Source organism: Antechinus flavipes, chromosome 1, assembly GCF_016432865.1.
Source record: "Antechinus flavipes isolate AdamAnt ecotype Samford, QLD, Australia chromosome 1, AdamAnt_v2, whole genome shotgun sequence".
NCBI classification, from domain to species: domain Eukaryota; kingdom Metazoa; phylum Chordata; class Mammalia; order Dasyuromorphia; family Dasyuridae; genus Antechinus; species Antechinus flavipes.
In genome coordinates this window covers 53450017-53474774 of record NC_067398.1, presented here as the reverse complement: position 1 = coordinate 53474774, position 24758 = coordinate 53450017, and the positions used below count along the sequence as shown (strand labels likewise).

Here is a 24758-nt window from a genome sequence, read left to right as displayed (position 1 = left end):
AAGAGGAAGTTACAGTGTGTTTCATCATTTGTTCTCTAGGACTGAGATTGGTCATTATAATTAATCTAAATTGGTTGCCTTTTAGAGCTCTTTCATTTTCATTATTGTAGTCATCACTTACATTGTTCTCCTGCTTATTCACTTTACATCAATCAGTGTGAACTAGTCTTCTCATGTTTCTCTGAACTCCCACATTTACCATTTCTTATAGTGAAATAATATCCTATTGCATTCATAAACCACAATTTATTCTACCATTCCTTAGTTAATGAGCATATGCTTTGTTTCCAGCTTTTTGCTACTACAAAAAAGAGCTGTTATTAATATTTTGGTATATATGGAACCCTTTTCTCCCTGTGTTTGACTCTTTTAAGTAAAACCCTGGTATTGAGATTACTGGATCACTATGCAATTCCACATTGCTTTTCAAAATCATTTGAAACAATTCATAAGGTGCCTTTCTTCCCATTGAATGAACATTCATATCTTACCATAGCCTCTTCAATATCAACTATTTCTGTAATTTATCATCTTTGCCAATTTGATGGATATAAGGTGAGACTTCAGAGTAATTTTAATTAACATGTCTCTTGATCATAATTTGGGGCATTTTTCATATGGTTACTGATAATTTACCTTTCTTTTTTTGAAAAGTGTTTGTTCATATTCTGTGATCACTAATTCACTGAGGTAGTTACATATTTGCGTGTTGTGTATATTAAAATATTATGCAATATATGTGTATATATATATAGGTATAAATATGTATGTGTGTTTATATGTACCTATTAACTATCAGACTTTTATCAGAAATATTCTAGTATAAAGATTCTTTTCCCACTTGACAGGTTCTCTTTTTATTTAAACTTTCTATGCAATCCAGGTCAAATTGTGTCATTTTTCTAAGCCTCAGTTTCTTCATATGTAAAAAAAAAATGTTGGACTAGACACTCTCAAAGGTCCCTTCCAGTTCTAATGTGCTGTGATTAAAAAGCACAAGAAGTAAGCAGTCAGAGTGAACATTATGGAGACTCCAGACCCTGGAGTATTTTATAGCTCTAAAGACATCAGACTTTTTGAAATGCTCACGTAGACAGGATTTTTTTTTAAAGGATATGGCCAAATACATTTCTTTTCTACTCTGGCACTTGCTCAACAATTCATTTGTGCCTAGAGGGCAAGAGGGAAGAAAAATAGACAAATTTCAGCAGTTTTTATAGGCTACTTATTTGCATTTTGCTGTAAAGCTCTCAAAGCTGCTCATTGTTTTGTGTAGAGGTAATTATACCCCAGATTGTCTTTCAGAATGACAATAAAAAAAATTGTAAGTCATTTGCTTACTGTGAGCATTCATAGCTCTGAAGACTGATGAGGGGAGAGGAAGGGGAATTCCATGGGGGATTCTGAGAATGGTATCCTAATAGCCCAATTAAGGGGAACCTCCAATTTCGGAACTCAACCAGCAAAGAATAGAGTCAAGGATAAACTTTACATATCATCAGGATCTCAATCTGTCAAGTTGGGAGGCAGCATAGTGGGAAATTTCAGTGGGAAATTTCCTAGCATTAAAAAGACCTGAATCTTAGCCCCAAAGTCTGCCATTCATTCACTGTATAATCTTCAACAAGGCGCTGCTCTGGATCTCAGTTTCCTCATCTGTAAAATGGAGAGAGAGGGGAGTTTGGACTAAATACTCTGTAATTCTGCTCCACTTCTAACATTCTATGCCCTTTCAGTTCTAAAAGTCTGTGTTCTAAGTTCCCTTCCAACTTTGACATTCTGGAAATCTATGAAAAAAATGATTTGTTGATTTCCAAATGACCTGAATCACTCCAGTAAGCTGGATCATGCTCACTTTCTTCTATTAACTTTCTATGTGATCTGCTCATTCATAGAAATGGCATTGTACAGCACGCTTGCTTCTAAAGTTCATATTTCAAGCAATTTTAAAGATATAGTCTTGAACCCAGGCCAAGAACCAAAAGCAGGTTTAGGGAAGGAGCAGGGTGTTGTTAGTGGTCACGGGTACGGTTCCCTAAAATCAAAACTTTGGAGATGTTATAGAGCAAGGCAGCTTAAACTTTTTCCACTCATCATCCCTTTTTACCCGAGATACGTTTACACAACCCCAGGTATATAGGTATATAAAATAGATATAAAAATCAAACATTTACTGATAATAAATAATAATTTTGTGACTCCACATTTAGTTATGAGACACCATATGGAGTTGCCGTCCATAGTTTAAGAAGCTTTGTTAAAGAGAAAGTGAGTCCATCCTCCTGGATCATCATGGCTTTTTACAGCCACTATTATATTTCCATATGGGTTGAAAACAGAGCAGAAGTTATTATTCCCAGCTTTAGCCAGCTAGATTTTCCAGCACCCTACTACTCTGAAGTCATATGGTTAATTAGCCTGAACTCTATGTTGGAAATTTACCTACACAGGTAGCAGTGCTTCTTCCCAATAGAATTCCTTTGTGTTTATTTACCCATGCCCATCTAGTAACTAATCCTGACCTCTAACTCTATCCACAAACTGAACTTTTATCCAAGATTCATCTGACCACTTTCCCCAGCCATTAAACTAACCCATTTTCCTGCTGTAGACTTAACCACTAATTCTAAATATAAATTGACTCCCCAATTGTAGCTACCGGCAGCTCAATTCAATGGAAAGCAGGTTGGATTTGATGCATTTTTAAATTTGAATTCTAGGTCTGTCACTTGCTAACTATGTGGTCTTGGGTAAATCACTTTAGGTATCTGAGTCTCAGTTTCCCCATCTGTCAAATTAAAGTATTGGATTAGATGACTTCTGAGTTGCCTTCTAATTCTAAACCTAACCTATCCTCCTTAATCCCAGAAGTGGATTGACCCTTAACCAACAACTAGCATTTGCATAACTTTGTTTCTTCTGTTGCAACTGCTACCTTTTTAACACCAACATTTCACCTGTGCCCCACCTGGAGCTTTGTTGTTACTTCAAATTCAACAGATATAAAACCAATCCTACCTCTTCCCTTTGACACTAGCCCCCTCCCCTATTTTCCCATTTCTGTCAGTTTCATCACTAGTCTACCATGCCTTCAGGTCCCAAACTTCCAATGTGGAACCTGTCACCAAGCCTGACCTACCTCACTCCCTACCTCAAATAGTCCCCTACTCAAGTCCATCCTCCACACTTCACTCAAATTGATCATGTCATTTCCTTACTCAAACAATTCCCACAGTTCCTTATTTGAGATAAAGTTAAAATATAAAATTCCATGTTTGGCTTTAACAGTACTTTATAACCTTTTCCCTTACTACTTTTCCAGGTTTTTTACATCTTACTCACCCCTATTCCATATTATGCAATCCATACTCTGACATTTGGCCTCTTTATATTTCTTTATTCCCCAGTTCCAGATATTTTCACTGGCTCTTCTCTATGTCTCCCTCCTCATCACCTCCTTGGCTGTCTGGCTTCATTCAAATTTTACTTTTGACAAGAAACCATTCCCTATTTCCCTAAAAACTAGTACCTCGCCTCTGAAATTATCTCTCCATATATTTTGTTTATACCTGGTTGCTAGCTTGTTGTTTTCCCAATGTGAGTTCCTTGCAAGCAGGGATAATTTTTTGGCTATTATCTGTGTCCCAGTGCTTAGAACATAGTAGGTGCTTAATAAATGCTTCTTGACTTGACTTACCCTGATTTGAACCATTTCTAATCTCTCCTTATCATTGGAATGAGTTACCTCACACCCTCCTAGACTCATAACCAACTCCTAACTGGCTTTCTTCCTTCTTTTTCTTTCCTTTCTCTCCTTCTTTTTTTCTCTTCCTCCTCTGATTCATCCTGTTCTCAAATTTCAGATAATTTATCCCTAAGAAAGCAGTTTATTTTTTTTTACTTTCCTGCTCAGAATTTTACAAGCCTCTTCCCTTTAGTAGCATATTTAAAATCCTCTACCTTGCTCATAAGTAATCCAGGCTCATTTATTCTGGGTTTTAGTGAAGCCCAGATGAAATAGAACATTTAAAAGTACTTTATTGCTATTACAATCACCACCCTCCCCAGCATCATCTCCAACTACTACATAATAGGAAACTTTCATCCTTCATGAGCCAATCCATTCCCAGTCTCATGAAGAGGCTATGTTTATTCTGCTAGAAAGACATAGACATGGTTACTGCACCTAAAAGGAAAAATAACCCTAGGTTTTGATTCCACTTCTGATATGTATTAGCTGTATGATCATTGCCAAGTAAGATCCTAACCTATCTATACCTGACTTTCTATGGATGGTCCTAAAAGGTTGTCTAAGACCCAAAGAATCTTAACCACTTGGCAATCATCTTTGATCCAGTAAGTGTCAGGGGTATTATTTAAGCCTTTGTCTTTCTGATTCTGATTTCTGATATAATCTATCATTATATCCACTACATCATGAAGCCACTGAAAGCTTGAGGGAAACAGGAAAAATCATAGAGACCATTCCTAATCTTAAAAAGCTTATAGTCTCATTAAAGACTATATATAGTCTTTATATGTATAAAACCCATAAAAAACTACACAGTATTTCTGGGATTAAATGGGAGATTACTTGTCAGAGAAAATGTAAGGGAAAGACTAGAGGCTACTAAGAGTAAAAGTTGTCACTTTAAGGTGACTCTAAGCAGAGTTCTAACTAGGATAGGGTGATCAGAGCTTTGCCCCAGGTTGGAGAAATTTAGAAGGTGCTGACAGCTCCAACCTAGGACATGATTCTCCATAATTGCCTCCACCCCTATGACGCAGGGATGACAGCTTCATCCCACAGATACTTTTTCCCCTTCACCAGCTCAGAAACATAATGGTGTCCGGAAGTGTGCTCTGTTTCCAAAGTAGCCACATGAGCCTCCACCTCCTGCCATCATCACTACCACTTACCCAGAGCCAAAAATTGCTAGTTGTGGCTCTGGCTGAGAGGAACACTAAGGAAGGTTGTTGCTGGTTGGTCATTTAGTCATGTCCAGCACTTCTAGACCCCCTCTTGGCAGAGATACGAAAATGTTATGTAATCTCCTCCTCCTGCTCATTTTACAGAAAAGGAAACTGAGGCAAATAGGGTTAAATTACTTGCCCAAGGTCACAAGCTAGCCTTTGAGACCAGATTTGACCTCAGGTGCTCTTAGCCCCAGACCTAGCTCTCTATCTCCTGTATCTCCTAGCCACCCTTAAGGCTCCTAAACAAACAGTAGAAGATTCTGGCCATCCCATAGCACCATAGAGACTAAGGATGCACATCAGTAAGGTGTATATATTTAACAATTAATCCTAAACTTCAAGAAAGACATCAATACTTGATGGCAAGCTCCCCTTTCAACAATTGTTTTCATCCTCCATTTATGAGGCATTGTACTTTTTTTTTTGGAAGAAGGGAAAGGAAAGAGAGGGAAAGGAAAGAGGAGGGAAAGGAGAAGGAAAAGGGGAGGAGAAGAAAAGGAGAAAGAAGAAAGAAAAAGGAATATTGGGCTGGTAATTCTAGACCTGGGTTTTTCCTTTGGTCCTGCCACTTTTTCACTGTGGGTTCTCAGACAAGTCTCTTAACTTCTCTTTTTAAAAGTTTCTCATTTTAAAAATAAAGGTGTTGGTCTAAATGATCTCCCAAGTCCCTTCCTGCTTTGTAATCTTGTAGAGTAACAGGAGATGACAGTAGGCTGGGTGCTAGCTAATATAAAACTTCAAAGAGAAAGACCAAAAGCTCATATATTTATTGTGTAATGTTTTAATGCATTAAGACTTAGAGGTAATACTGAAAAATTATCTCTTTTAGAGTTACACATACACACACACTCATTGGACTAGAAACCCTATGAGGGCAGGGATTATGCCTCTTCTCTAAACTTTCTATCTTCACAAGTACCAAGCACAGTGCTCTGCATATGGCAGTTTAAATTTTTGTTGATTTCTAAATGAAAGTATCCACAAAATTCAATCATTTAAAAACATTTAAATAATGGTAATTAATGATGATGATGATGAGTGCAATAATAACAAAAACTCACATTTCTATAGTTTTTTAAGATTAGAAAACACATATAAAGATATTTTATCTGATTAAACCTTACTACAATGCAAAAACTGTGCTTTGAAAGCAATGAAAAGCTATCTGGATTTCCATAGAGGTACACTGGATTTGGATATAACGATTGTCCAGTTGTTTTTTGTTGTGTCTTGCTATCCATGACCTCAGTTGGATTTTTCTTGGCAAAGCTAATGGAGTGGTTTGCCATTTCTTTCTCCAGCTCATTTTACATGTAAGGAAACTGAGACAAACAGGTTAAGTGACTTGCTCAGGGTCACACAGCTAGGAAGTATCTGAGGCAGGATTTGAACTCAGGAAAATGAGTTTCCCTGACTCCAGGCCCAGTGCTCTATCCACTGAGCCAAAACTTGTCCCTGCAACTAACCATCTTTAACTTGGAGCAAAATCACTTTACTTCCTGGACAACATGACTTTTAATGTTCCTTCCAGCTCCAAAATTATTTTCGTTTGATCCTAAAAAAAAAAAAAAAAAAACTTAGAGGAAAGTTTACAACATGTTGGATAGTTTATCTGTGGGGCTTTTCTGGGAGGACATGGTCAAGAAGAGCAGAAAATAAGAAAGCATGACTGATTTTCAATCTGAGTTTCAATGAAGGGGGTGAACCTATGTCGAGGCTATTATCTGAAGGGATCCATCTACTCAAATACAAGAAACTGAATTAATTAAATCATGGTCATGATAGAAAATCACCAGAGGACATTCTGAGAGCAGTGACACAGTTAAATCAGAGGGACCATGTATCATATACTTAATGTAAATCAATATGGGAAAAACCTTAGAAAATAGAGGAGGTAGTGTATTGGTGAATAAAGTAATAGATTAGCCTGTAAGAGACCAATTTCCTAGATCTGATTCAACCGTTAATTCAGTGTGCTTTAACTAAAACTTCAGTTTCTTGATCAATAAAGATCAAGGATTGAAACTGAAACAGAAACTTTCAAATCTAGGGACATGACTCTTGCTGAACACAAGTCATACCTAATTTTTAATCTCCAAAAACCCCTCAAAACTGTTTGACTCCAGATTGAACCAGTAATGTTGTGAATTGTTGCCATTTTAATATTCAATCTAAAAAGAACTCAAACATCACACATCTTTGAAATGAGCCTGTTTGAACCAGCAGTTTAAATACTCAAATAGAATGTTTTCTGTGCACTCTAGAGGTGTTATTTGCTCCTCCCCCCGCCCCCAATAAAACAGACTCCCATTGATGTCTGATGTCTACTCTGGTCTTCTTTATAGAAGTTTGGGGTCAGCCCTGAATTTGCTATAAAACTGATAAGTGTGTCTTTAACTGTATTTTTAACTACAGCTCATCTTGAGCTCTTTTTTTAAAGAGGAGGAAAATTAAACTTTCTCCCTGTAAAATCAAAAGAGCTACTGTATCATATTATGGATCAGACTTTCAGATTTTACAAGACAGTCTGGTACTGTGGAAAGAAAAGGAGAATGGAAGCCAGGAGATGTGGATACCAAGTCTAGCTGAGCCATTGACTCCGGGAAACTCATTTCCTCTCATTTGGCCTCAGTTTCTTTAACTGTCAAATGGAAATAATAATCTCTATCATCTCTGCTTCACATAAAGACTGAAGAATGAATCAACCAATCAACAAATGTTTATTAAGCACCTACTGTATGATAGTCCCTGTTCTATATACTGAAGTTTTTAAGAATGCAACAGCTCCAACCTAAAAGCTTTCAGTGTTCAGGTGACAATAAGTGCATACAAAATATATGTACAGCACAATTATAAGACAAATCAGTACATAAACACAAAGCATTTCTATACAAAGTAGTTTGGGAAGTAGAGGCATTATCAGGAAAGGTTTCCTGCAGAAGATGGAGTCTGACCTGCATCTTAACAGAAGACAGGGGACCCAATGAGGTAGTAGTAAGGAGGGAATGTGCAACAGGTATGTTCCAAGTTAGTGGAACAGCCAGTGAAAGCAGAGATACCAGAGATACAATGTCCTGTGTGAAAAATAGAAAGTCAGTTTGGCTGGATTATTGAGAGTGGGAGGGGAAGAATGTCCAATAAAGTTGGAAACGAATAGGGTGCCAGGTTGTAAAGGGCTTTAAACATTAAATGGAAGAGTTTCTATTTTAGTCAAATGGCAACATCTATACAGATATAACTGATGATGAGTCGACTCAACATTTAAGCATCTGCAGAGTAAGACACTGTGCTAAATTCTGAATAATAATAACTGACACTTTACTAGTGCTTTGAGGCTTAAATACATTCAATACACTTAACCTTGTGAGGTAGGCAATACAAGTATAATGGTTCTCATTTTGAGGGAACTGACCCTTCATAACTGGTTCATAGTCATTTAGCTAGTAAAGAATGGACTCAAACTTTTTTCAGGCTGTTGTGCCATCTAATCTCATTAGGCAAATATTGTCATATCAGCTTCAGATATTAACATTTTGCTATCTTTCTTTCTCCTCAATTCACCAAAGAGTGGTTTCCTGATAGAGAAAGCTGAGGAATGGCTTCACAACTGATCACTTTGCTCATTAATTTGACTGTAATTCAATGATTGGGATTTTGGGTTTTGTCCTCTCTTCCCCTCCACCCCCATCATCATTGGTTTATGGATTGATTTCAAACAGAATTTATTTAGCTTCAAAGACTTAATCTTACCTCAACTAAGAAGGTTTTAGAATCCATTTTCATAGGAGTCAATTTCCCCTCCCCCTGCATCTCTCCTGCATCTTTTTCACAGTGAATAGTGATGACATTGGTTATTAATGAAATAAAATTGACCCCAGCCTCTGTGATGACCTCTCCATAATGAATTCGCTTTTATTTTTTGGTTCTCAGAACCGACCTGAAAAAAATAGTGTCTTAGTCAGATCTTAGAATAGTTATGATGTGGTTACATTGTAAGAAGAAAGCATAACATTTTGGATAGCATGCTGGACTTGCTAGGTACCATGATATCAAGCAAAGAGGATATGAGATCAGATGCTCACTCTGCTATTTACCACCTATGCAATCTTACTTACATCATTTTGCCTTCTTTTAACCCAATTTCTTCATTATAAATGGAGGATATTGAATAAGATGACCTCTAAAATCCTTTCTAATTCTAAATAACAATAATAATAATTGTAAAAGAAAATAAAAAGCAGTGCTGCCATAAGCAATTCCCCTAAGATCTGAAGGAAAAAGAAGAAACATTTAAAGTTTATGTTACTTAATCCATACAAATAAACCCCGAAATTATTCCAGAATATATGTGGCTATGAATAAAATCCTGACTGCACAAGCTAATGGCTGGACAAGGGAGTGCATCTGCCCAAGGATGCCTTCCTTAGATTAGCAGGAGATCAAATAAATAATGTGGTTTGAGGGACTCTGAGGCCCTACCAAAACCATCTCCCACATCCAGGTTCCATCAGGCTACCAAATTCTACTATTAGGGATTCATTTTAAGGGGGAGGGAGGAATTAGCAAAATCTTTTCAAGGGCACATTAATTTTTCTACACTTTACCGTAGATGTCTCTATCAGATCATGTCCCTCCCTGCCAAAAGAAAACTAGATAAGAGGTTGACAAACTGTTTTGCTTGTTGACTGGAAGAGAATTGTCTGAAAAGGAAGATTAACTTGCTGATTTCATGAGTTTATGGCCAACTAGTCCTATTTCACAAAAAGACTAATCTTTTCCACCCCTTTGTCCCTTAATATCCACCTAGCTATGAAATGTTCCTGTAAAAAGAACTTTTCAGCATGGGAACAATTTCTTTTTTTATTCTGTTTCAATCACTTTTCCCCTTCAGTGACACTTTCAAATGTGCTTCTTAGTGGTCAAAATCAGAAGCAAACCAGGGACCCATGGCAGATAGATGATTTTTCTTCTTTTACTCAATCGTCTTGGACTGGAAGATTTTGGAGAATCGTACACCTGGAAGGAACTATATGGATTACCACTACTACTACTTCATTTAACATTTGGGGAAACTGAGACCAACAAAGGTAAACTCCATTGTGATTCTTGTTATTCTGCTAAGAAAGTGTCATCACAAGTGTCATGGAGAGAATTCTAAACTTGGAACCTCAGGATTTAGTTTGAATCCCAGCAATGCCATTTACTCCCTCTATGGTCATGGACAAATTTCTCTCTGGAATTTATTTAAATGAAATAAGAGGGTTGGACTAGATGGTCTCTGGGGGCCCATACAATTCTAAATCTATGATCCTATAACATTGGAGGAACACTGTCTCCTTTCTCTAGCTTGATGTGAGGAAGAGGGAGAAGGGAGGATCAAGATTAAAGCCAGGTCTCCCACACGGCAGCACATCTGGTAGGAAGTGAAAAACTCAGCAAAGTCATCTGGATTTTTCATCTGAGAGATGCTGAACACCTGAACATATGGAAACATAAGGGGAGTGGACTGCATTTTTCAGTTTTGATCCAGACGTCTGGCATGGAGTAGACACAGTTAAAAGTCTGGGAAATGCTTTAGACTCCTTGAAATATACCCATTTGGGATGTAGCCTTCATTCTACCATCCAGGTAAGGGGGAAGAGGAACAACATGAATAAATGGATTCACAGATAAAGCCAAACCCCAAAGGTTTAAAAACCATGATCTCGGTCCTCATTCCCATCACTACCACCACCCCAACATGCAATCCAAATGCCTGATTTTAGGAATCACCTCCTTCTTTGTACCTCTGCCTTTGCCTTCCCTCTGCTGGTAATGCTAAAACATTTTCCCCAAGGCAGAACAAAGAAATAAAACCTGGCTGATCTACAAATCATATCTGTATTATTGAAGAATGTGAATTTCAAGCTCATTTGCCATCAAGTATTTCCTCATTAAAGGTAATAATAAGTTTAATAATAAAATGATAATTCTATTATTTTAAATAATTTTAAAATATTTTAAATACTTTGCTAAATGAATAACTAAAATAAAATACTAAAGATATTTTAAAATAGAATAATAATCCAGAGTACATTACAAAACATTTTATCATTCGAGCTGAAATATATTGAATATGCATTTCCCATTTTAAAATGAAACAGATAAGGTGCCTATTATTTATGGGAATAGTCACATAGCTAGAAATGATGAATTCATACATGAATCCACATCTACCATCATCAAACCCCAAACCCTTTTCACTAAGCTATGTTACCTCCTTAATAGGAGAGACAGCAATGTATGGAAGATATGAATTCCCTTGTCTACACTATCCCAGTTAGAATCCTGATTATGTCCCTTTCGGGTGGGACAGGATGTTTTCAGTGTCCAGTCTAGCCAAAATGGCAGTCCCTTACACAAATTCCCATTACAACAGAATTTGAGCAAGACATTTTCTTTCTTTGGGCCTCAGTTTCCTCCTCTGTAAAATGCAAGAGTGGATGTAGACTGGAATATAGTAAGGTCCTTTACTATTCTTACATTTTATGACTAGGTTTATTAATTCTGCCAGAAAGTACAGGCCTTAGAGGACAACAAGCTGGAACTTAAAGTATCACTTGTCTCCTCCTCCATTGTCATCGACCAGACCCAGTAGTACCAAGGAGAGAGACAGCTTGGTGTGGTGGATAAAATTGTGTACCGGACTGGGAGCCTCAGCTCGAATGTCACTTCACCTACTAATTAACTGTGTGACCTTGCGCAAAATTACTGAATCTCGCTGCCTTAGTTTCCTCATTCCTAAAACAGGGGAGGGGGTATGGATTCGATAGCTCTTAAGGATCTATGATCCTATGAGACAGGACCTTTCCCAACCCCCTCTGGCCTGAATAACTGTTAAAATGAATTCCATTCCCAGAAGATTTGTTGAGGGACTTGATTCTATCTCCCCTCCCTACTACCCCTTGTCTTTTTTTTTTTCTATGCGGAAACAACCCGCCTGCCCCCCCCTTTCATTTCATCTCTATTCTTCACAGGTGGAGTTCCCCCTAATTAAGTCTAATACACAAAAATCCACACTCATAAAGTGGATACATTAGTGAGCAGTGATTTGCATTACAAAAGGAGCCTCTGGCTGGTTCTCTTAAGTACTTGGCTCCTCTGGTGAGTTAAGGGGGATGGAGGGGGAGGGATTTGATTTTTTTTTTAAATCGATTTATACTAAACTTTTTCACAACCCTATCTGTTGCGTAAAACAAGGTACATCTATATGTGTCTGGAGTCCCAAAGAAACAGCGCTCCCTGCGTCAGACTAGAGGAGCTCGGATCTGATTCCGAGTCCGGAGGTTTGTGCCCAGACGGAGCAGGTACACTTTGTACCCATTTGGCAAATACGCTTCAGTCCGGCTTCACCTCGCCCCTGCCCGAGGCTTCACCGCCTCCTGCTGCTAGACCCTGAGTTTCTTGGAAAGTCGAGGTTTCTCTCGGCAGGTACACTAATTTAGCCTTTCATCTCCCATCCCCAGCCCAGCCCAAACTCCCGCACACCTCTAACACCTTCGGCTGGGAGGTAAACGACACAAGTCCTTGACTATCTCTTTAAATCTTCCGTAGCTTGGGGCCCCAGGTAGGGGCCCAGTTCAACAGGGAGCTTCCCAGGGATGGAGGAGAGGACCAGAGGGCGGAGGTGGCTTAGAGAGTGGTCACTGTCCCTTTAAATCTCCGCTTGTTTGGCTGCTATTCGCCCCCCTCGGTTTTCTCCACTGCCTTCAATCCCTGACTGAGCAAAAAAAGGGCTTCCTCTTCAGGAAAGGAAAGGAAATGTCTAGGAGGGGGAGGAGGAGGAGGAGGAGAAGGCGGTGGAGGAGGAGGAGGAGGGAAGCTCGGGCCACCAGAGCGCAGCGAGCACAGGGGGACCAGGGGAGCTGGCCGCGAGTCTGCGCTCGCCCTGCTCTGGGCTCTGGGAGGGTGGGAGGGAGGGAGGGAGGGGGGCAGAGCAAGGGGCCGGGCAGCAGCGGCGGCGGCGGCGGCAGCGGCGGCTGCAGCAGCAACAGCAGCAGAAGCAACAGCAGCAGCAGCAGCCGGGTCCGAGCCGCGCCCCCCAGTAGCCACTGAGTCCCAGCAGCCGCTGAGCCCCAGCCGATCTCCTCTAGGTCAAACTGTCCCCTTGCCCAGTGTGGCTGCTGCAGGCGCTCGGGTGGCCCCGCCCCCGAATCCCCCTACTCAACTTCTCCGTTCCCTCTCCTCCTGCCAGCGGCTTTGGGGGCTTCTTCCTTTGCCTGCACAGGCGGGGTCCGGAGAGGGTGGGGGTGAGTGCACGCGCGAGAAAGACGAAAAGGGAAGAAGGGCGCTTTAGAGAGAAGCCGAACCCTGGACTGCCAGGGCTGTGGGACCATGATCTGAGGCAGGGGACTGCAGCGAGCGCGGCGAGAGTTGGCTCCGCTCTTTGGAAGATGAACAACGCAGGTAGGTGTGTCCGCGGGGCCCGGGAGAGGCTGCCGGAGGGGCGGGCGGAGGAGCGCAGCTGCACAGCTCCGGGCTCCTGGGGCTGCAACACCCTCAGACCCCCGACCTTCCCAGTTCAGCTCGGTTCAGGCTCGGACAGTGCCCAGCCTCGAGATGTCTGTTCCTGCCAGCTGCGGCCTCTGGGGGCTAAGGGTTGGGCGCCCGGGAGCCTGACCCGCGGGGCGCTGCCCCTGTTGGAAGTGGGACCAGCGGGGCGCTGCCCCGGCTAGGAACGGGATCTTTTCCTCGCGCCCAGTCGCGAGGCAGAACTGGTAGAAGGGGACGCACTGGACCCCGGGAACTTTTGTATTCCCTGAGCCCCAGGGGCGAGACGGGAAGATTGCAGTTGACAAGCAAAGTGAGGCATTTCCAGCCCCTGCGTGCCCCGTAATAGTAATAAAGAAAGAAGCCAATTCTTCTCCACCCATCCCGGGGAGGGGCTCTCTCCAAGCGGAGCAACTGGTGTGCGCCCAGGGAACCGGCCGGGAAGTTAGAGAGCTCGGGCCTTGGACGCCGATGGAAGCGATGGGGTTAGGACTGGCGGAGTTGCAAACCTCAGGGGAAGCAGCCTCCTAGCAGTGGGGGTCCCGGGGCCCCTTCCCTCAGAGGTCCGCCTTCAGACACTGGGGAGCTGGAACCATCCAACTGAGCTGATCCACGATTCATTTTGACATTTGGACTGGTGATTTCCTTATCTTTTCTCTTGGAGGAATTAGATTAGAGAGGAGATGGGAGACAGCTTATAAAAGAATCTCTGAATAGGGAGATAGGGAAAGTACCCCTCACCCCGCCCCGCCGCCCATATCAATGAATCAAGTCTTTATGGCTTCGTTTGTTGGTTTCCCTCAGCTGTATCTAGAAAACTAGGCGCGCGCACCCTTAGATGCCATTTAGATCCCGGGTGAGAGAGGGAAGCTGCTCCTGCCCTTTCGCAGCCCACCATCTCTCGGTTTCCGGAGCCTGATAAGTAGGATCCCCAGCGCCTCCCCCCATTCCGACCTTTTCAAGCGGATGCCCAGGGAGCAACCTGGCAGGCAGGCTGCCCGACCTGCTCCACTCACTGGCCTTCTCTGACTCTATCCCTGGGTATGCCCCAGAGAAGCTAATTTGCATGTGGTCCTGCTGTTCACACCGCTCCCTCGCGGGGATCGGGGTGGGACATGAGGTCCTGGTACCAGTCTTAGGGAGCCCTTCCTGCAGCAGTACTGTACTCCCTTCCTTGTGAGTTTACCCACCAGAACAACGAAGTTCCCAACCACGAAGAATGCAATTTAAAAAAATAATAATAAAATGCATCTATACACACGTCCCATCCTCTCGGGCAGCCTCTGACTCGGGATACTTTTTCTATCTCCCCTTTTACGGTTCCAGACAGCACTTTCTTGGGCCCTCCTCGCTGATATCTTCCATCCCTGCCTAGGGATTCAGAACCAAGGGAGAACACTACTGCGACCTACTTCGGGGGTCCTGCTGGGTCTGGGAGATGTTCCCCATCTTTTCACCCCATTGTTTTCAAAACCAAATAGAGGAGGAGTTCCTTCCTCTAAGATATTAGGGAATTAGATTCCCAAAGGGCCAGGCCCCACTGTGGTGAAAAAGAGCCTCTATCAATTCATATTAATGTGCTTAAAATACCTCTTCCCCCAATTTAAAAATTTTGCAAGATGCCATCTTTCATGTTAAAAAAAAAAAGTAACCCCAATTGCACATCACTAAAGAAACAGGAAGCCACCATTTTGCCTGTCTTGGAACCCATATCCTGCTGCTTGCTGCCTTTTTTTTTTTTACCCTTTTAATGCAAAAAAAAAAAAAAAAATCACATTGTCTGCTTTAGGAGCTAAGTGCGGGCTGGTGGCAAGGAGTGGGACTGAGTATGACAAAGGAAAAAAAAATTTCCCTTGATTTAGAATTGAGAGTTAAAGGAAATGGGTCCCAGATATAGGCACAAGCATTTGGGGGTTTCAGAGTGGCATTTTGGGGGGTATGGTGTATTTGTAATTAGTGTGTGGACTGTAACATTCCCTGCAAGGGGAAGTAAGGTGAGAAGAAGGCATGGCAATTAACTCCATTATAGAGAAGGGGTAGCCTAATAGACGGAGGTGTGTAACTGTGATACCATATACTATATTAAGAGTGAGGGTGGAAAGAGAATTCTGAGCCCCAAGCCTACCACCTTGAAACAAAATCTCCACTACCACTTCACCTTCTCTTTCTGACCAACTCAACTGGAGCCAGAGTCATTTTTTTCCTTCTATGCCCCCCCCCAACTCTCTTTAAAACAATAGTGAGAAAAAAAATAAAACAATAGTGAGAGTTTCCAGCTTTCCAGAAAGGCAGGGATAATGGGCCAGATGACATCTGTTTCTATGAAGCCTTTCCTCCCTGCTCTGTGGCCACCAGAAGCTCAAGCCTAAACTACTGGCATGTTTAAGTTAGAGTCTTAGCAGATATCATTCTATTGCCTGGGCAGGAGCTGGAAGAGGGTAGCTATCACAAGGGAGTATTTTTATAATCATGCCAGGTGATTGGCCATTGATTGGATAGCAAAAATATACAGTCTTTAGAGCTCACCCAAGAACAATGGACTGGATGAACAGCAGCTTAATTATAGATCATTGAGTCATTGTCTAGGTATTTTAGGGGTACTCAGTACTAAAAGTTAAATTAAAATTCAATTGAATGCTGGTATCTGAACATCTGGGTGTGGGAGTTCAATGGGAACTGGGATACATCATAATTAAAATAAACTCAGGACCATAAAATGAACTTCACTATAACTATTTAGGAGCTCATACTTGGTACTTCATTTCCCAGGAATCATGGTTTTCAAGTTGACAGGATCTTCAATATGTCAGAGTTCACATGTTGCATTTTACAGGTGGGCAAAAAGAGGCCCAGAGAAATTGATTTGTTAATTGTGAGCAATAAGGAGACTAGAACCCAGTTGTGATCCTTCCTAAATATGTACTGTTTAGGGTTACTTGTACCTTCAAAAAGTTGGTTCTCTATCCTTGTTTGGATAATCACAAGCTTGATATAAGATATGGCAGAACCATAGATTGTGTTAGTTTTCTCAAGAACTGCACAAGCCGGGTACAGGCCAAGTCATCAACAGTACATTGGCCACTAGGTGATAAATTTTTTGACCATGAGAATTCATGAAACAAACAAATGCAAAATGAACCTCAGACCTGCTGCTTCTTTAGTAATGGTGACAAAGTAGTTGAGGAGGAGGCAAAGAGTCCTAAGGATAACCTGATTTTTAAACCATCAATAAACATTAACTATGGATATCTGAGGTACAACTAGCCATTTTTTCTTGGAGTTCTGCTGAGATAAGAGAGTGGGATAGTGCTGGTGGGAATGAAGACTGTGACAGGGGGGGGGGGGGGAGGGAAATGTTGCCATGTTGGATAAAAGAGCAGTTAAGATGTTGGATAAAAGTGCAGTTAAGATTCTTATTGACTTTCTTATGCAGTAAGGTACTTGTATAAATATGCATGCCTATAAAAAGTAAAAAATAAAAAATAAAGATAAAATACAAAAAAGACTTATTAATAAATATTAATTTTCTTTTCTTTCATCAAGTTAAGAAAAATCTGAAGAGATAATAGGGAAAAGTGTTTAAGAAAATTTCCTTTATCAGAAACCATCAGTAGAATTGTGATTTCCCTCATCTTTACATAGGCAAGCAACACTTGGCACCTGAGTACTGATCACTTCTCTACCCACACTTAAATTGGCAACTAGGTTAGAGATAATCACATAGAATATGAGAGCAAGAGTCAAGAGCATCTACCTACTCCAATTGCCTCATTTTGCAAAGTTAGAAACTGAGCCTCTAAGAAGGCTAAATGGTTCATAGATGTAGAATTGAAAGGGATCTTAACTGCCTTCGCATCCAGTCCCTTCTTTTGGAAAGATTAATAAATGAGATAGAGAGGCTTAGCAACATTCTCTGGAGGCATGTAGCCAATTAGTAGTTGATTTGGGAATTGAAAGCAGGTCTCCTAATTCACAGACCCAGAGACCTTTCCACCATACTGCGTGCACCATAGTGACTTTCCAGGGCCCAAAAAGTGGCAGATCAAGGGAATGTTTTCTCTGGTTGGCAGAGAATGAATGTAAATACTATAGTGAGAAGGAAGAGAGATAAACAAGTAGAGCTACCATGAAAATGACCCAGGATTCATTTAGCAAGGGCACGTTTTCTGGTGAGAACTCTATCCTTCCACCTATTCCCTCTCCTCAGGACAATGGCCAGGGACTAGAGGAGAAAGGATCAGCTCATGCCTAGAAAAAAGGAAAACCCAGTTTGTCTGTTGGATTAGATTAATTTTGCCTGTAGCATGCAACTGTGGGGATCATATCAAATCAGAGTCAAGTTCAATCAAGTAGTTAGAACTAAGATCATGGATGTGATACTCGAATCTTTTTTGATTCTGTCCATATCCAAGATGCCAACTTAAATGAGGAAAAGGAGAAAGTACCCCTCAAAAAGATGCTAATTTATGCTTGTCTAAAAGAAAGACATGAGAATAGCAATTCTACTGATGATTTCTGATAAAGGAAGTCTTCTTAACAAGATCTTCCGAGTACCTTTTCATAGTTTGTTTACATGTATGTCTCTAGTATTATGACCATTCATTTCTCACTGGATGAGAATCTCACAAATAGAATATTAAATAGAGCCATAACCAGGATAAGATGATCGGGGCTTTGTTCCAAGGGTGCCACTATCTAAAGGCTACACTTTGTTAGATTTACTCCCATTTTATGATCCACAGACTTAATCCAGCCATAGATTCAGTCAAACTGTGTTTGCAGATTAAATTCAGATTCCAATCACAGTCTGAGCCCTAAACTCAATCACAAAACAATCCCAAATTTTGACTACAAACTGACCTTTGAATATATTTGTAGCCTCTGCCATAAATCTTGACTAGAAGTCTACTTTTATCAGGCACAGAAAAAACCCAATCCTAACCATATGATAACATTTACATGTACTAGAAGAATGAACAAGAAACAAGACCAAGTTCATTGCCTTTGCCATCTGCTTCCTCAAATGTTATTTATTGTTGTTCAATCATTTTGAGTCATGTCTGACTCTCTGTGACTCCAACTGACTGGAGTGGTTTCCCATTTCTTTCTCCAGCTCATTTTACGGATGAGGAAACTGAGGCAAGCAAGGTTAAGTAACTTGCCCATCTAGTCATTGTCTGAGGTTGGATTTGAATTCAGGAAGAGGAGTCTTCTAAACTATTAGAGCAGTCCTTCTAAGTTTCCCTTCCCTTATTTTGTACACATCAGTAAAAATTCTATATCTGTATATGTTGTCTGCCCCATTATAATCTCCTTGAGGTAAGGACTGGCTTTGCTTTTTCTTTTGATCTTCAGTGCTTAGCAGAGTATTGGATCTGTAGTAAGAGTTTACTACATCCTTGTCATGGATTGATGAAGCTGGGCAAGTGCTTTATTCCACTGAGGACAGAGAGTAGTTTTGCTATTAGCTTTGTAGCCTCACAGTGGACCATCATGTCTGTCTTGTCATGATTTCTTATTCTAACACTCTACTGGATTTTTTTTTATCTAATCAATGTGTTTATTCCCTCCAGTTGATAAAACATACAAGCCTTCTATTTGTTACTCCACTCTTGCCCCACCACAGAGGGCCCATAAGACAAGCTAGATTAGAGTCCTTTTGCCGTCATCTTATTCTCTTGACCATGGCACGTCTGCTGCTCCTTGAAGGAGCATTGTCAATGTATCTCCAATACCTAGCATATAATAGTCAATTAATAATAGTTATTGGTTTATTAATACCAACAAGGACACAGGAGCCATCATTTCTTTTTCAGGCAGCTTCAGGCACAATGGATAGATAGCTGTCAGGTCTGGTTGTCCAAAAGACTTGAGTTCAAATATAGTCTCAGACGTTTACTATTTCTGTGACCCTGGGCAAATCACTCAATGTTTGCCTGCCTCAGTTTATTTATCTGTAAAATAGATATAATCAAATGAGTTAATATTTGTAGATCATTTAGCACAGTGCCTGGCACTTAGTGAGCACTGTATAAATGTTAATAAAGTCTTATTGTTCTTCTTGTTGTTATTATTATTTATTATTAATTCTATGTGTGTGAATGGCCCATCCCTTTTTTTCCTGGAAAATATTCATTTCCTAGTGCCATCATTAACACCATTTCTCCTGTGTAATTCACTCCATCTCTCCATTGTCTTTGGGGTTGATTCTGAGCTCCATTTGTTCTGAGCTTGTAGTAACTGTCGCCATACATAGAACATCACTGAAGGAATATTGGCGTTAAAATATGGGCCTTTGTCTCAGGTTTGAAGAAGTGTGGGGTCATTCAGAGAACTGTGCCCATAGTAACATTTAATAAAAGGTTGTTAAATTGAATGGAATTTAACCAGTTTCAGGGAAGATGGAAGGTAGATTCCGGGAAGAACTTCCTGAAATGAATAGCCCAGAGACATTATGGGAAATGTTTGGGGGAGGGTAGGTAGGATGGGTTGGGGCCAGGTTGGCCTTTGTCCAGTTCAAGATATGAGATCCTGTCATTGCAAATATCCTCTGCCCACATTCCCAGAGTCATAAGAACATCAATTTTGTAGCTTTACTTGTTTATTCAGGAGGGAGGGCTGGCTTGAGAAAGAACCATGAACCAGACAGGGCAGCTGGTACTTTTCTGCAAGGCTGGTGTACTGTGGGTAACACCTGCGTCCTCCAGCATGTCCTTCCTGAATTTGACAGATGCCACAGTTCCCCTCAGGATGTGGACTAGAACATAGAATGATAGAGCTGGAAGGGACTTTTGTGGTGAGTGAGTTCATCCTCTACCTTTTAGGAAAGTTGTGGAAAGAAGTGGAGGGAAAGAGCAATGGACCAGTAGTCAGAAGAACCCTAGGTCCAAAAACATCCTCCTGAGTCTCCCTTTCCTCATCAATAAATGGCATAATGATGCCATGTAAGGACCCAATAGATATAGAGCGTTTTGCCCATCTTGAGGTACCATAGAAATCTCACAGGCTAAATGATTTGCTCAGCATCTCAGAGATGAGTATAGCCGGGCTCATGCCCTGCTGGCTCACAGACCAGTGCATGTTTTTCATGGTAGTCAAGCTGAGCATTCTGAGTTTTCACTGACACTGGGTGATCTTAGAAAAGTCACCAGATCATTCCCAGGACTAATTCCTCCAATCTAATAAGCATTTATTAAGCATCTGCTATGCTCAAGTCATTGTGTTTGCTTGGGGTAAGGAGAGGGATGTGAAGACAAAATTTAAAACAGCTCCTGACTTTAAAGAAGAGGAATATACTTTATAGACAGGTAGGATTATGCATGATGATTGGAGAAACAGGGATACATAAAGAGGTCAGAAGAGGCTACCTACCTAATATTGGAAGACCTGAATTCAAACCTAAGTCTGAGATATAAGCTGTGTGGCCCTGGGAAAGCCACTTAACCTGTTTGCCTCAGTTTCCACATCTGTAAAATGGGAATTATAATAGTACTTCTTCCAGGGTCATTATGAGGGGAAAATGAAGCAGTATTTGTAAAGCATTTTGCAAGCCTTAAAGCATTCTGTAAATGCTAGCTATTATTATAATTGTAGAAAATGGCACATGAGCTCATAATAGAGGGATGCTAGGGATTTGGAGAGCTGGAGGTGAGAAAAGAGGTCATTCTCTGCAAAAGAGGCAGCCTGTGGAGGGACTCATAAACAGCATATGGAAAATTAAGTTTGGAGAAGCAACAAGTGGTCCACATTAGCAGAAAGGACAATAAAATAAAGAAATGACACATTTCAACACAACCAATGGAGAGCAAGATTCTGAGGGAATCTGACCCAGAGCGTGTGATCATAGTGTATCATCTCCATGTGATGGCAAAGATGCCAGGGGCATAGCATGTAAAGTTGAAAAGGTCTATATTTGGGGAAAAAAGCCTGAAAGCCAAGGATGGGGGTCAGCCTGTGCTGAGGCTAAAAGTCAGGGGAGGGAGGCAGCCTGAAAAGAGAAAAGTCTGGAGACTAGGTTCTAATCCTGACTCTTTAACTAAATGGAGAACCTTCTGTCCCTGGCAGAGGTTTGGCCACAAATGGGATTTCCTTTAATCTAATCCAGAACCAGACCAATCTCTTCCACCTATTCTTCCCCTTTCCAGGTCTCTCCTTTATGAATTGTAACCTCCTTGATGGCAGGACTTAGCTTGTTTAGCACAATAGCTGGTACATAGTAAGCACATAATATTTATTTTTATTCATTCATTCATTCTGGATCTCCATTTTCTATTCTGTAAAGTGGAGACGAGTGAGAAGGTTGTGTTAGATGGCTTGACAAGGTCCTTTCCAAGTTTAACAGTTATAATCTTTAAGATAAAACAAATGAAAAGTGATCTTCTATGATAGATGCAAAACTCATTATTCAAACTTATTAGCAGTTTGGTTGGGGAGGCATTATCTTGAAAGATCACAGCTCTCTCACCTCCTGTAACCTTTCCTCAGTAGCTCATCACCCACAGATCAATAGGATGCCTTTAATGAAGAATGGGTTAGAGGGGTTGGAGAGAGAAGCTTCTGGGAGGACACCTATTTTTCATGGCCCTGAATGCTCCTATCCCCTTTCCTTTGACATCCCTGCAAAATGCCACCTGTTAGGGGTGAAAAATGAATTCTCCACCCCCTGGGAGAATAATTTTACACAAATGGTTAATGCCTGACATGAGATACCTGAAAGCAATATAAAGTAGTGCATAATGTGTAGGGCTAAGCTGGCCCTAAGGGAAAAATGGAAAATTGGCAAAATTTATTTCTCAGGGCAGAGTCTTTGGTGCCATGTCCCAGTCCATCCAGCCTCAGCTAATCCAGGTGTCTTTTCCTAAATAAAGTACAATCATGGGATTTTAGTTGGAATAGATAGGAAGGAAGGCAAGAAGGCAGGATAGTGGAGAAAGGAAGAGGGGAAAAAAGAAGGAAAAGAAGAAGAAAAGAAAAAAGGAAGGAAGGAAAAAGAAAGGAGTAAAGGGAAAGGAAGGGAAGGGAAGGAAAAAGAAAGGAAAAGAGAGAAGAGATGAAAGGAAAGAAAAGGGGAGGGAAAGAAAGGAAAAGAATGAATGGAGGGAAGAAAGGAGGGGAAAAGAGAGGGAAGAAAGAAAAGGAAAAGGGAGGGGAGGAAGGAAGGAAAGGAGGAAATAATGAAGGAAAGAAGGAAGGAGGAAAGAAAGAGAAAAAAGGAAGGAAGGATGAAAGGAATAAAAGGATTTATTAAATGCCTGTTATGTGTTAGACACTGTTCCAAGTGTTTCACAATCATTATCTATATGATTTCACAACAAAACCTGAGAAATAGGTGCTATTAATATCCCCATTTTACAGTTAGAGAAACTAAGGCAGACAGAAGTTACTAGGTAGTATCTGAGGCTGGACTTGAATTCAGAGTTTTCTGACTCTAGGCTTGGTGCTCTATCCACTGTACTACCAAGCAGCTGCTGAGGGATCAGGTAGAAATGGGAATTCAGATCTATATATAAGGATCTCAGAAGACTGCATGCTGATTTAGTTTTAAGCTGTAATGTTAGCTGTTTTGTTAAGTTTTGTTAAGTATTTCTCAATTACATTTTAATCTGGTTCTGGCTATATTTGCCAACTCCATTCTAGTCCTTCCCACCTTATTATTTTATGGACAAGAAAAACGAGATACAGAGCAGAGAATTTACTTGCTCAAGATCATTTAGGTAATGATATATCCAGAATTTGAACCCAGATACTGATATATTTTCTTTTTCACTGCTGCTTCTTTGTTCTCAGGCCTTGTTATAATTTCCACTCAGCCAGTGTCTGATAAACTTAAAATATTTCCTCCTTCTCAGGGGGCCTCATGCATTCATAGTGGGTTCAGCAATGGAATGAATCAATTGATCAATCAATCAACAAGAATTTATTAAGCACCCACTACATACCAGGCATTTTGATAGACCCTAGAGATATAACACAGTTCTGTTCTCAAGGAATTTGCATTCTATCCAGAGAGTCACAATGTATATGATTAAGTATATGCCAAATAAACAAAATAAATTGGGTAGTTGAGAGAGGCCTAGTTATTGAAAAGAACAGGAAAGGTTTCATACAAAAAATGGAGGGAAGCTGAATTATATTGAAAATGAGGGATTCTTTGAGGCAAAAGAAGGAAAGATAATGTTCTAAGTGTGGGAGATGGGCAGGGCAAAAACACAGAAACTCAAAAATGGAGTTTCTTATGAGAAATAGCAAGAAAGTTAATTTAGCAAGACTTGTAGAGTGTGGGAAATGGGGCTAATATGTAATGGAGTCTAGAAAGGTCAGTTGAAACCAGATTCTGAAAAATTATTAAAAACATCATCCCCCCAACGACTAGTGCCTTCTCCTTATATTTGATATTATGTACAGACAATAGGGAACCACTAGAATTTAAATATTAGGGAAATGACATAGTCAGACCTTTGCTTAAGGAAAATCACTTTCCCAACTCTGTCTCAATACTACTCCCTATTTAATTATAAATATAAAGCTGGTACCAAGCAAGCCAAGGATACCCATTAGCCAATGGGTTAGAATTATTTCTCAGTTATCCAATCTTAAAGATGGAAGAGATTTTCAAGCTCATTCAGTCTAGATATGCTCAAGTCATGAATTCCTTCTGCAATACAAATAGTCATTTTGATTTCCTTCAGCACCACGGGTCAACAGTGATGATCAGAAACTGACCATCTTTTGAAGGAGCCCAGGCCACTTCTGAACATGTTCCATTGCTAGAAAATATTTTCCTTATGTTAAATAGAGATCTCTTTTGCTTCAGGCTTTACTATAATATAAGACACTTCAGTGGAACATGGCTTCTGCCCTCAAGGTGCTTACTGTCTATAGTATGGGAAGTATGGTATATAAATACAAATAACAATGAAAAATAATTCATGCTAAGGACATAAAAGTGCTATTTAACTGAGACCAGATTTGAATTCATAGAGTTGAGTCTGGGCCATCAAAGATTAAAGGAGTGATAGGAACAGGTTTGTACATAATGAAGATTTGTGGAGTGATGATGTGAATTATGGATCGCATGGGAGAAAAAACAAAAGTGACAAGTCAAGTCAATAAGCATTTATAAAGTGATTAGTATGTATCTTGCAATACAAATATTAGGAGAAAGAAAAGTAGTGGCTGCCCTCAAGGACCTTATGTTCCAACGGACATAAACTGAATCTGAAATGAGTTGGGGGAGGGACAGGGAGTGAAGA

General features: G+C 40.5%; 1 protein-coding gene across 1 annotated transcript in view; it reads left to right on the top strand.

The window, feature by feature from the left end:
- The first annotated feature begins 12973 nt into the window (after positions 1-12973).
- The window catches only part of FGD5 (FYVE, RhoGEF and PH domain containing 5), a 178231-nt gene continuing 166446 nt past the window's right edge, over positions 12974-24758 (top strand). Inside the window, exon 1 of the mRNA XM_051982882.1 lies at positions 12974-13422. Within this exon, the coding sequence (XP_051838842.1) occupies positions 13410-13422 (13 nt within the window). The 5' untranslated portion in view covers positions 12974-13409. The remainder of the gene's footprint in view (positions 13423-24758) is intronic.